This window comes from Patiria miniata, unplaced genomic scaffold (assembly GCF_015706575.1).
Source record: "Patiria miniata isolate m_02_andy unplaced genomic scaffold, ASM1570657v1 HiC_scaffold_9, whole genome shotgun sequence".
In the NCBI taxonomy this organism is placed as follows: Eukaryota; Metazoa; Echinodermata; class Asteroidea; order Valvatida; family Asterinidae; genus Patiria; species Patiria miniata.
In genome coordinates this window covers 15,479,735-15,493,818 of record NW_024037076.1, presented here as the reverse complement: position 1 = coordinate 15,493,818, position 14,084 = coordinate 15,479,735, and the positions used below count along the sequence as shown (strand labels likewise).

At 39.9% G+C, this 14,084-nt stretch overlaps 1 protein-coding gene across 1 annotated transcript in view; it reads left to right on the top strand.

Annotated features, from left to right (window-relative positions):
• Positions 1-12,893, top strand: part of LOC119720908 (semaphorin-1A-like) — a 40,265-nt gene extending 27,372 nt beyond the window's left edge. Inside the window, exons 7-15 of the mRNA XM_038190775.1 lie at positions 1,762-1,825; positions 2,726-2,870; positions 3,615-3,819; positions 4,488-4,710; positions 5,168-5,242; positions 5,517-5,554; positions 6,083-6,088; positions 10,033-10,209; positions 12,799-12,893. Coding sequence (XP_038046703.1) covers positions 1,762-1,825; positions 2,726-2,870; positions 3,615-3,819; positions 4,488-4,710; positions 5,168-5,242; positions 5,517-5,554; positions 6,083-6,088; positions 10,033-10,209; positions 12,799-12,893 — 1,028 coding nt within the window. The remainder of the gene's footprint in view (positions 1-1,761; positions 1,826-2,725; positions 2,871-3,614; positions 3,820-4,487; positions 4,711-5,167; positions 5,243-5,516; positions 5,555-6,082; positions 6,089-10,032; positions 10,210-12,798) is intronic.
• Positions 12,894-14,084: the final 1,191 nt, after the last annotated feature.

Here is a 14,084-nt window from a genome sequence, read left to right as displayed (position 1 = left end):
ATCCCTAAAATGGTATTTGGCACGCACTAAACCATTTGAGGGTGGTTTCGTGCAACCTTTTTATTACAGCAACACAGCCGCATGGCCCGGATTCAAGGGATACCATTGCGCGTTGGGTAGTCTCAGCAATCAAATTCGCTAACTCAGACTGGCCGTCCAAAAGGGACGCTTCTGCCCAAGGCCTTGTCCTGGCCCATGACGTAGGTGCCATAACGAAGTCATGGGCATTTTTTAAAGGGGATCCCTATCTCAGAAATTTCACAGGTAGCGTGCTGGAAGTCGGCCTCGACAATAACATTCTGCTTCCTACGTGACATACTCGAGACCGGAGGTACATGTAACACAGGGAAGACGATACTGACATCTCAGAAGTACTCGTCTAAGAACCCTACCCTGTACAGTGGTCCTCCCGGCTTTGTCAGGAGACCAACTAAGCAGGTAATACACCATGCTTTTTGGGGCATTGGTATTCAATCTAAATGGTTTAAAGTATAGTCGATCGGAGAATACAAATTAAAGGTTCTTTAGTAAAAACTTGTTGTGTCTACATTTGCTAATGAATTAAGTTCTGCTGTTCAGTGTGGTGGATTTGTCGGCAGTAATGCATTTCTCCCAGAGGCATAGTTGGCATCTTTTGCTCTTGTTTGAGTAAGAGTTGGCTTGTCTGAGGATTTTCCACCTGATGTCGTAATTGATGTTGTTGTCCTTCAAGTGCCAGATGTATTTGCTGAGTTCCGTGTTTTTTTTTCTTGTGCGCAAGTTTGAACGACGATTTGTGGTTGTTGCATCTCGTTTTGAATTCGGGCTCGCTGACCCCTATGTATATTTGTGTCTTGGTCGCTAGTTACACTTGCTTGGTAGAGGGTTCCTTTTTGTGAGGCAGTTTCCAGACAGAGGACATTCTGTTGGTTTTCTGCAGTTACAGTTTTTGGTAGTTTTTTTGGTCCACTTTTTGGAGGATGGATTTATTATGGGCATTGATTATTTGGCCGATATTTTCCATACAGCTGTAGCTGACTTTGACATTGTTGCGGTTGAAGATTTTGTGGGGCTGGCTGCCTCTAGGGAAGTGTTTGTCGATCAATTGTAAAAAGTATTTGCCGACGTTGGTGGAGACATTTTTGCTTTAGCGTGGGTTGAACCAGGTTATTTTGCGGCTGCGGTTGCGTTTGTTTTTCTTGTTGTTTTCTGGGTTGAATTTTTCTGCTCTATTTAGCACCTCTTGGAAGTTTTTCTTGGAGGCGTTGAATTGCGACTCATCACTGGAGATGCTGGATAGGCGTATATTAATATATACTGTTGATTAACTGTTTATTGTTTTAAGGGCGTCTCGCCTACCCAGCCACCAGTTGTCGGTGCCACTTTATGCATGATGTACATGTAGTAACTATTTGGATAAGTGAATGAAGTAAACTCCCCCAGAAGTGTGGGACGAGTCTACGAGTGATACGGCCAAATAACTTCCCTCCCTCCTCCCCACTCTCGGCTCGCGTTACGATGGTTTTTCAACTTTAGGGCGCGAGAAGAAAGAGGAAGTATAATGGCGGATTCATGACGTAGCATAACGGGTAAGCCCCGAGAGGGCGCTCGTTGGTTGATTACATCTTTTAACGTTTGAGCCTGTCGGCTGAATAAATATGCAGATGTAGTAGCTGTTTGGGTGAGTATCATTCATAGACTCGTCCCACACTTCTGTGGGGGATTTTCAAAGGCAGCGTTTGATTGAGCTTATTTTTGTCACTCAACTGTTTTCAATTACAGAGGATGTATACAAGGTGGGAGAAGGCAGAAATATCATTTTCTATGGAGTCTTCACAACTGGGGAGTACGTTGCCCTTCTAATTGTACCTTTTGAAATTGTATATGAGTAGTATTTAAGGAGCAGGTTCACAATCTATCTGACATTTCAAACTATGTGCATTTTATGTCACTATCTGCTAAGCAGAAAGGACGATTACGCAGAGTTTGCTGTTAGATTCATTCTGCCAGGGGTGAAATTTGTCAGGATTTATCCTGCTTTCAGGATTTTTAAAGAATACCATTTGCAATCTGGACATTCTAGCGTTTTAACGTAAATGTTTTTTTTTTATAAATGTTTATATAGAACGAAAGAATCGGGTATTTTTTTACCCGCTCTGAAAAAATAAGTCCGATGTCGCATAATTTGAATTCAAGCTTTTGCCATTTTGAAATGGAAACGTTGAAAATTTGAGAAAAACTTGGATTGTTTGTTTTTGTTTTACTTTGGTTGTTTGATAGTTTTAATTTAATTGTCTTACAAAAAATAATAACAAAATTAGGATTTTTTGGTGCTTTTCTTGATTAGTTACAGTATACTTGTCATTTTTCAAACCCTTTTTTTCTCCATTGAGACGTTTCTAGTTTTGTAAAAAATATTGACAGATTGAAAAAAGCACAACAATGCAACCAAATATCCTAGAGAGGTCCGAGATATAACAAATGAAAGCTTATTTCATTCCTCTTTCACTCAAAAGGTGAGTGTTGCCACAACATATTCATTTGTGTGTTAAAGCAAATACAAACACATTCTATAGACCAAACGTTGCTCTGGCACCCTGGGTTAGCCTCAAACCCTCTGTTATATATTTTATGTTTTTTTTTAATTTCCCAATATCTCATGGGATCAGTTGTATTCAAACTGATCAGTTGTATTCAATACAAACAATTGTATTCATTTCTGACTTCTCTCTCTGTCTCTCTGTAGCCATGAGATTCCCGGCTCGGCTGTTTGCGTTTTCAGCCTGGACAAAATTGAAGAGATTATCAACGAGGGCCAGTTTAAGAGACAACAGCAGTGTACCCTGTACCCGGTCTCTGCTGACGATGTGCCCGACCCAAGACCTGGCCTTGTGAGTAAACTAATTTGGGGACAAGGGAAAGAGTTTGTATTTGATTTTTTTTTAGGTTCAATCTGGGTATTTTTGTGGCTACGGCTTTTGGCTTCTATAGTGACTTTCCACAATACAATACAATACAATACAATACAATACAATACAATACAATATTTTATTTCATCACAATTAAAAGACTTTAAAAGTGAAATTCTTCTTCCCAATGTGCACATAAAAACAATATACGTATATTTAGACACTTAAAAATTTACATAAGTCGAAAACGTCAGTTTATGAAAAGTTAATAAGTATAAAACCACCAGCAAAAATCTCTACTTTAAGAAAAGAGAAGCTTGAAAACAAAAAGCTATATTGTTATAAAAAGTATTCAAATCTGCATGCTGACATGCTAGGTTATTTATTTAAAAAGGTCTAATCTGAATTGTAAAAACGTTGCAAACAGACAGTATTTATCTGATAAAATTAGAATTATAGAGGTGTACACAATACACGTGTAGTTCTGGTCATAGACAATAAGGCCACATCTGAGCTTGCAGTCACACATGTTCCAATAAAATTAGCTGAAAGCTCTTCACGTTGACATGTATAGTCGTGCCGGGTGTCGACAGATATAGCAGTTAGCATAACACTAGCAATGTATACTCGCCAAAATGCTGTACGTTATGAACACAAGTTGGGTTGATGTATTTTACTCTCCATGGCAAGTTGAAATTTCACTGTTTGTTTTTAATTTCCTTTCAGTGTACGACAAATTCCAAGCTGGTACCTCAACACACACTGGAATTTATCCTAGCACACCCACTCATGCACCAGTCGGTACCCAACTTGGGCGGCGACAGGCCACGTTTTGACCTGACGCGGGCCGACTTTCGCATCATGCAGGTAGTGGTGCACAAACAGAAGGCATCCAATGACAAGACCTACGATGTGCTGTTTTTGGGCACCGGTAAGCAGTTTTGTACACTTACGATTCCGAGACGGATGGATCCTTAATTAAGAGAGAGTATTTGTGACCTAGCTTTTGTCGGAGAATGGAACATGTGTTGCCAGTACATTGCCATTTCAGTTCTTCAGTTCATATCTGTGCTTGTTGTTTAGAGAAGTATTTTCTTTTCTAAATTATGGTAGAAACTGTTGCATAATATCGTATTAGATCAAACAGCAAGAACTACTTGGCTTGTAGACACGGTAACTTTTGTTAGCGCAAGATTTTCTTGCTAGCATTTTTAGCAAGTACTGGTAAACTACAATGTAGGTGAAGGATTCCATTGTTTGAAGCAGAGCCTTGAAAGTCATTTCTACTTGGTCTTCAAGATATATTTTTATGTTCAGTATTATTTGCTTTTGTGGGAATAACATTCTGGGCCTCCTCTTACGTTTCCTTTCAGAAGCTTGTGGTTTGGAAGCTTACTCTCTCACAAATATAGTCTTGTAGCTTGGTACCATTGCACAACCTTGATTGATGTGGTTAATACTTCTGGGTGACAGTTAGAGGTGGCATTTATAATGATGCCTTAAGCTTGGCGCACATTGGGGCGTAGGAATGTCCAAATCTAATCCCCAAAGAAGATAGTCTTACCAGATACGTATTTTGTCGTGTCTTACCTTGACCAGATGACGGCCGAGTCCTGAAGGTGGTCATTGTCCAGGACACCAACAGTCAGTACCGCTCCAACCTCCTGGAGGAGATCTTCATCTCGCCCCGGGACCATCCCGAGGGAGTGGTCAACATGGAGGCCATCCAGCAGCAGATTGGGCAGCCGCAGGTCATCCTGGTCAACACCAACAGTACGGTGGTGGAGCTGCCGCTACAAAGATGCTACAATCTCAACGAGTGGTACGTATCCATTTCCATCAGGTATTAATGACTAGCATTGATGTCACAGTGTTTCATATAGATTTTCATCGTGTAGTTGATGACGACTTGCTCATTGCAGTGTTTTGGGATTCCGCCCTCATCCAATCTCCTCTATCAAAGTCAAATCATTAGTAAGGTTATAAGTACTGAGGAATGAACTAGGATAAAGGAATGATTTTTTGTTTGTTTTACAGTAGTTTTGAATATTTTTCACTTGATGTGTATTGGATGACTTGTGGATTGCTTCATTTAGCATATGTATGTTTGTCACTGTTTTAGCCTGATAAAGAATCGTTTGCGGTTTGTAGCGTCGCCAAATACAACTCGGCACTCCATCAATGTATTGGTTGCATGTTACGCTCTCTACTTGTTTGTTATCATGCATGTAGAATATGGAGCAAATTGTGATTATGTATTTCCGTTGTTGTTTCTACAGTGCTTGTCAACAGGACCCTTACTGCGTATTCAACAACCTGAGCCAGATGTGTGTACGATTTATTGCCAACAAATAGTAAGTAACCGAAACATTTAACCAAAAAATTCAATGTTTTATAACAGATTTGGTCATTATGTGAGGACAGTTATATGACGTCACAGTAACTACTAGTTTAAATAAATAATAATAATTTTAAAAGGTACGACGAAGTGCTTATATAAAACATATCCAAAACTGTAATACAAGTCTCTGACCAATATTATTTAAATGGTTACAGAAAACTTGCTTAATTACCTGCGATTCCCTTGAAGTGTTCAGTAAGTAAATGTTATTTTTTGTTCCCTTACAGTGATTCAGCAGATGTTGAAAACATTCGTGACTGTCCAAGTAAGTCTTTTGATAAACGAACACTGAAATACAAGAAAAGTTGTAGAAATTTCTTCAATTTGCCCCCTCCCCCCCCCAAAAAAAAAAAACCCCAAAATGTTAAGGTGGGACCTTTTCTTTGGGGACCTTTTCTTTGGTTGAAACCTTTTCTTCATTGTGTTAGGTTTTCCAGATATTGAAAGGGTCAAGTGTAACCCTCATGTTTTAACACAATATCAGAAAGCTGGAAAAAAGTGAAGTTATGTGTGACTTTCCTTTACATAACAGCGTTCAACAACAGAATTAAGTCATAATTTAATCACGATTACTTGCATTTTTAGTTGAATTTTTTTTTTCAAGCAAAGAATATTGTTTTCATTTTGTTGGATCAGGTGAAACCTCTTTTGTTGAAGTTACTTTGAAATACTCACGTGACAACTTTATTACTTTGATAGCTTTACTTAAATTGTGACAAGTTTTGTTCTTTATTTCTATCCTTTCTATTCACATCCTGCTTTGGCTCTGCTTTTCATATTTGTCATCCTACAGAAGAAGGTAAGTCAGACAGTAATCCCAATTGTATAATATCAGTAGAACTGGTTAATACCAATTAGGAGAAAAAGTCATTTTGAAATCCTTTCGTAGGGCTTTGTTTTTTGTTTGACAATTATTGTTGCTTGCATTTTGTCACTTTTCAAACTACTCGCATTTCTGTTGAATTTTCAGAACAAAATCATAAGTCATGACGTAAACTTTATTTAACAGATGCATACAGCAATAATGGCAAATTCTAGAAGGATATTGTTTTCTTTAACTCCTTTTGGGTCCTTGCAATTTATAATTACAGGTTCGGATTATTCAGTTAAGAGGAATTTATATTTTAGTAAAAACATATTCAGGAATCGACAGCTGTAATTTTAATAAGTGGCGCATTTTTTTACTTTCGTAAATAGGTTACACTTAAATTTGTTAACCACATTAATGCAAAGGCTAACGAACCGGGAATATGCCGGCTGAGATTTAAGACAGAGTTAGGAAGCTAGGACAGAAATAATCTAGTGCATATAGAAGTGTTCCGTGTGTTTTTTTCGCAATGCAAAGTAGCTTTGCCCATAACAAGCATCATCTGCCATAACAGCTGCTGCAAATGTTAAACTGATGTTACAACTGTGCATTAGTCACGTTAGATTTTATCTTAATATGGACAAACAAAATTGGGGGAAAAGAAACCTAGAAACACAAGAAATCCAGAAAACAAACAAAAATAACCCCCTCTAAAAAGCCATGAAAACAAACCACCCCGCCCCTACCTCCCAAAAATAAAAATATACACATGTGAACTTCCTCAAAGCATTTCCGATTTTTATCAACAGTCGAAATTGGAGAGAAAAAAAGTCAAATTATAACACTAAACTACACTTACATGGACACAAAACATCAGGTCAACAATTAAGAAAGTACTACAAACCATGGAACATCCCCTCTTGTAAAAAAGCTGTCCCACATTGTATTTTTGGCCAACCGCACTTTGTGAATGTTACAAATGCACATATACACCATACAGACATCCCCTTCCAACACATTTTGCTTTTTCCCCTGCCGCTGTTGGTGACTTGAGGCATGTGATGATTTCTAGGTTACTTTAACTCACACACGTATGTGTGTTGCCATAATGCTTGTTAATTTGACGAGTTAATTGACTAATAATTGAAAGGGTTTGCGTGTGTGTCGTGTAATTCAAACGATCTCTCGAGATGGTTCTTTGAGAACGATTCAAAGCTAACCAAGTTGGTTTTGGTTTAGATTAATGATCCCTTTGACAACTTTGCAACCTACATTGCATCTTGCATTGAACATGTACATTGAACTTTTTCTTAATACCCAACTACGCAACTCGAAAAAGGTTACTTACCGTGTTAATCAGATAACTGCTAGCTTTTTACGTTTTGAGAGGGAAAAAAATGAAAAGGTTTTCAAATTCAATATGCAATTAAGCGTACCATTTCTAATGGTCTGTCTTCTTGTTGGGAGAGGGTATACAAAATAAGCCACTAGGCAACCAGCTTTGAGGGTGTGTTACAACTGATAATGTAGTAACCAACCGATAACGTATCACCAACCGATAATGTATCACATATTGACCGATATTGTATCACTAACCGATAATGTACCAAAAATTGACTGATAGTGTAGTAAAATTTGTATCCGATAATGTATCACGTGTCGACGGATAATGTAACTACAAAATAAGTGTATCCGATAATGTATCACCACGGAACGGGGACTGTATCAACCGATAATGTATCAAAAATCAACCGATAATGTATCAGTATTGGGAAAAGGTGTACACAAATGTTTGTTTTATGTCCGACTATCCCGCCCCACGTTTTGACCAGGGAGGGGGGGGGGGGTCTGGGCTAGTTGATCACCATCACCCCCATTATTTTGTATTTAGAGAAAAAGGGCAGATTTTGAGGTATTTTTCAAACTTTTCAACCGACGAAATGTATTAAATAGTACTGAGAAAAGGAGAAAAAATTCAAATAGCTTGAAATGCGCTGGGACGTTTGTATCATGAACAGCGCCCCCAGTGTCATGTAGTATCCAGCAAGCCCCCCCCCCCCCCCCCCCCCCGTTTGTATTTCACGGCCAGGACTTCTTTTTTTTTTTAGCTATCTCCCATCCCCAAGTCCCCAGCACAGATTTACGCTACTGTTGCAGGGGCGGATCCAGGAATTTTCGCGGGGGGGGGGGGGGGTTCATCAGCAAAACAATCTGAAAATGTACACGGGATTTTTTTCCGGACACTTGGCCTCCGTAAAATCAAAAACTTGGGGAAGGGGGTATCATATTTCAATAGGGGACGCTGTTCAAATTTGACAATTATTAACACTGGATTACAGAATGGTGTAAAAATACACCCTATCTAAGCTGCCTCCGTCCGTATTTTGAACAGGCGGACATTATACCAGTATTTTTTTGGGGGGTGTCACATCAGAGGGAGGGGGGGGCATCATTTTTTTAAGGAATTTGTAGCTGGGGGACCCCCCCCCCCCGATCCGAGCCTGTGTTGGCCTCAAGGAAGCAGCACGCTCGTGACGTTTGGACTCCAAACTGTGTTGGTTGAACAAACTGAATTCAGTGGGTAGACAAATTACAAATGACGTCACATGCCAACGGTGCCCCCCCCCCAAAAAAAAAGCTGGGGCATTATTTTGTACGGTACAGTAATATTGTGTACATGATTGTAGGATTTTGTCAGCGCTCCCCGTTGAAAATATGGCACGACCCCCCTCCCCCCTCATCGACCCCCTCCCCCTCATCCCCCTCCCCCTCACCCCCCCCCATCCCCCCACTAAATGAGCAGTAATGCTGTGATTGTGCCCTTTTCAAATCTGTAAGAAAAAAAATCGACTGGGGTCGATCTTCGACGATTTCCGCCTAAATCCGGTAAACTTGTTACATTGTATCTTTTGTGACCGCTCAAGTTACATGATCATTTAAGATGGTAGTTTTGCTAAACACATGCCTCGCCACTCGTATGTGTTCCCGGTTCATGCACAGCGCGTATTTTGAATGATGCAAAGTTATTGGGGGAGGGAATAGTCTGGGAGACCATCGCAAGTTAAATTGAACGTATGCGCGCGCCGACGTTGCCTGGCGCTCATGCGAAGACGCTGCTGCTATGTAATAGCCACATTCTGGCACATTCTGGAAGTGGTGTGGAACTTTGCGCGCGAACCAGTATAGTACAGTACGCACATGCTGTGTCCCGTCCACTGATCTCCATACGGAGATCAATGGTCCCGTACGTCCATGGGGCTCTCAAAAGTGGTAAAACGCGCCCTCTTGTGTCGCAGCACGGAGCCCATATGGAGGCCAAGTGCCCGGAGAAAAGAACTTGTCCACATTTCGGCGCGGATGTGCGAGTGCGGTTACCCCCCCCCCCCTTGACATCAAAAGCTGGATACGCCACTAGCCTAGGCCCACTTGGAAGTAGAGCGTCTCCAAACCAGAGCAACTCCCTACCTCCCAAATTAAAAAAAAAATATTCTCAATGATAAACTTTCTCGAGTGGGGACTTATCATAGTAAAGGCACTTATTAGACTTTAATTAATTTGCAATATTTCCACCTTTTCCCAATACTGATACATTATCGGTTGATTTTTGATACATTATCGGTTGATACAGTCCCCGTTCCGTGGTGATACATTATCGGATACACTTATTTTGTAGTTACATTATCCGTCGACACGTGATACATTATCGGATACAAATTTTACTACACTATCAGTCAATTGTTGGTACATTATCGGTTAGTGATACAATATCGGTCAGTTTGTGATACATTATCGGTTGGTGATACGTTATCGGTTGGTTACTACATTATCAGTTGTAACAGGGTGTTACCTGTCCTCATATGCATGAATTGTTTGAGATCAGTAATCCAGTTTGAAAATGTCATTGTTTAGTTACTTTCTTTGTTTTTTATTTACAGTTCCAGCTGATTGTGAGGTACAGGACCCAGTCAATGGTGAGCTTACCCATCGGGTCAGATGTATCCGGCACAACAGTGAGCTTGACTACTCTTGTAATAATGGATATGAGAAGGAGAACAAGGTGACTCGTTGTGAGTGGGGGGTGTTGACCCCAGGCCCACCAAAGTGTGTCCATCGTAAGTATATCTTTATTTATTTACTTCTCAGTTTGAAAGGATCAGCACAGATAGATAAACACATGATGAACAGTTTACAATGGTGTTTCAAGTATTAAAAACATTTAAACACAATTAAAATTACAAGTAACTTGAAAAAAATTGTGTATAAAGGTAATTAAAACAGCAAGACACGAAACATAAAGTAACAAAGCATGATTAAGCTTAGGACAATATGCGGGATAGCTAACTATTGTACCTATACTTGTCAGACAGAAATATATCACACATGCATCTCTAAGAAAAAAAAGTCCCGAACGATACATTATAATACAGATCAGTATAAGAAACAGAACAAATTATGTTACAGAAAGAAACATGAAAAGTGCATACAAAATCATTAAAATTCCTCAGAAACCCAGCTTAGAGTCTGTATACCCTTCATTCAAAACTCTATTGGTGTGGTTTAAAGTATAATTAGGTGGATGACATCATTTAATGCTTGCATTATTTCAAAACCATTTATATATATAGCCGCGTTTAAAGACCATTTCCGATGGTTTCCAGTCTGAAATATGCATCTTATGTACAGTAAAATATTGACTTCGAGTCTCTCCTTTTGTCTCTTCCTATTCTTTTACTTCGGTTTTTCCTCTTTTGTTTGATTTCGGGGGGGGGGGTAAACTGAGGACAAAGGAAGACAATTGGGGGCAGCAAATGTCCCCTTGCGCTCCCTCTACCCCTCTCCCCACCCCCGTAGCGCCCCTCCCCCCCCCCCCCACGAATTGCAAAGCTATATGACATTGTGCATAATTGATCTTGATGAATTCATACATATCGTTGCCGTAACTTCCAAAGCAGAGATTGAAAATACAGGAATTTTGATACTATAAACTATAACCTGCGATCCTGATTTGTGAAAGCATGGCAACAAGCATCTCGTAATTTCACGCCTTTCATCATGTTAAAAGTCACGTTTTTATATGAAAATTCATAATGAAAACAACTGCAACTATGGTGATGAGTGACAAGTGTCCTCAGCATGAGCATTTTTCTTATTTTATAGTTAAGTTTGCTTCAAGATATATTTGGTTTATACGTTTGTGCTTAATCGTCTAACCTGAAAAATGTAAAATATATTTGCTCCGTAAGCCACTGGGTCTTTGGCTTTATGGCATATTTGACATAAAGCATGTTTCTGTTCAACGCGTTTCTTGGAGATCACTACTATTATCTTCTAGCCAGAATCCTCGATCCTGATTTTTAGATACATGTCAACATCGGTGGTATTATCCCATTTTGCATGGTCCAAATTTCAATATGTATCGGGCATCGTATTATAAAAGGAGTTTACTATTTCTGCTGCATGCACGTGTAATATGGTAACAACTGAAAGGTTCGTTCTCCGTGGACATTTCATCAGCACTGTGTAGGCCTATCAAGTTTGCAGAAGATAAATTCGTTATCCCGCGAGTGAAGGAGGAACACGGAAAATCTTCCGCGTCCGAGATCTATGTACCACTCAACCTTAAACCTCGTGGCACATGGAACACAAACACTTGTGGGATAACTTCTCCATTATTGCTTTCTCAGTAGATACTGTAACGAGCGTCGCCTATTACCCTCCCTACCCTGGGTCTGGTCCGGTCCAAAAATTGACTGATAGTGTAGTAAAATTTGTATCCGATAATGTATCACGTGTCGACGGATAATGTAACAACAAAATAAGTGTATCCGATAATGTATCACCACGGAACGGTTACTGTATCAACCAATAATGTATCAAAAATCACCCGATAATGTATCAGTATTGGGAAAAGGTGGAAATATTGCAAATTAATTAAAGTCTAATAAGTGCCTTTACTATGATAAGTCCCCACTCGAGGAAGTTTATCATTAAGAATATATTTTTTGAATTCGGGAGGTAGGGAGTTGCTCTGGTTTGGAGACGCTCTACTTCCATGTGGGCCTAGGCTAGTGGCGTATCCAGCTTTTAATGTCAAGGGGGGGGGGGGGGTAACCGCACTCGCACATCCGCACCGAAATGTGGACAAGTTCTTTTCTCCGGACTTGGCCTCCATATGGGCTCCGTGCTGCAACACAAGAGGGCGCGTTTTACCACTACGGGACCATTGATCTCCGTATGGAGGTCAATGGACGGGACACAGCATGTGTGTACTGTACTGGTTCGCGCGCAAAGTTGCACACCACTTCCAGAATGTGCCAGAATGTGGATATTAGCAACAGCGTCTTCGCATGAGCGTCAGGCAACTTCGGCGCGCGCATACGTTCAATTTAACTTGCGATGGTCTCCCGGACTATTCCTTCCCCCAATAACTTTGCACATTCAAAATACGCGCTGTGCATGAACCGGGAACACATACGAGTGGCGAGGCATGTGTATGGCAAAACTACCATCTGAAATGATCATGAAACTTGAGCTGTCACAAAAGATGCAATGTAACAAGTTTACCGGATTTAGGCGGCAATCGTCGAAGATAGTGTAGATGCGATCAAGCTTCATGGGTCCAATATCGGTCAATTTGTGATACATTATCGGTTGGTGATACGTTATCGGTTGATTACTACATTATCAGTTGTAACACCCAGCACTTGGTGACGACCAGATGTCCTATGTTCCACCACAGAGCTCACCGAGTGATATACTTGGGGACTTCGGGATAACCTATGACTGTGTGCCTTAAGTGGATGGGGGATTTCCTAGTGGATTGGGTGGATTAACTGGTGGATTGGGTGGATTAACTTGTGGATTGGGTGAATTAACTGGTGGATTGGGTGGATTAATTTGTGGATTAGGTGGATTAACTGGTGGATTGGGTGGAATCTGGTGGAGGAGTCACCTCTTATTAGCAACAATTAGACAATACAGCAGAGACAGGAGACTTCTTTGACTTCTTTGGTCCCACCAAGCGAAGAAGTGAGGTTTATTTCTCTCACACTCTGCCTTTTATTGGCCAACATGATCCCCAGCATTTGCTTACAATAAATACACATCATTGCTAAAGTACAGAGGATGCAATAACCAATCGAAATGCAGTATTGCTCAGTAGATGACTTAAGCCACGCCCACTAACAGTACTGGCCAATTGGATCCTGTTATTCTAGCATGAGTGACTTAGCACTAAGACATGTCACTATACATTTCATGTTGATGTATAAAACGTTTACTTGATGATTCATTACAATACGTATTGCATATAGTTTCATGAAAAAAGTGGCCTATATTTCAAAAGAACAGGCAAAATAGCTTATGAATGTCACAAAAGAAAGCATTGTGTAACCCTGTAAAAAGAAAAAGGTTCTGATTACAGGATTTCTTATTTGTTGATTTTGTGAATATTTTGCTCTAGAACGCTGTCGTTCATGGGCGAGTGACCTCAATAATGTTATGATCAACAACCAGCAGCTTAAACCAGATGCAAAGGGATTTGTATACATTTCTCATGACACAGAATTCATCTCCAATTGCAAAAGAGGAAATGAACTAACAAATAACAATATATACTCTGCTCAGTGTTGGAGGGGAGAGTTTCTGTATTTCACAGAATTTCTATCCTGTCACGCAGGTAAATTCAGTTTCACAACAAAAAGAGTTGTAATTTTATAAAAAAGTAAAATAAATAAATAAAATAAGTACAATTTTGAACAATGTATCATTCCCTTTTAGTGTGCAATTTTGGAAGCAGAGTAAAATTGTAAATATTAAAAAAACATGACAAATCAAACGATTACGTCATCGCGACGTCACTTCGGACTTGTACCTTTATCAACTTCCATGGTAGCATACTAGTACCATTATCAACCTACCCACCAAGTTTCATGATGATCGGACCTTCCTTACATGTTTTGAAAAATCGCATGTTTGATGACGTCAT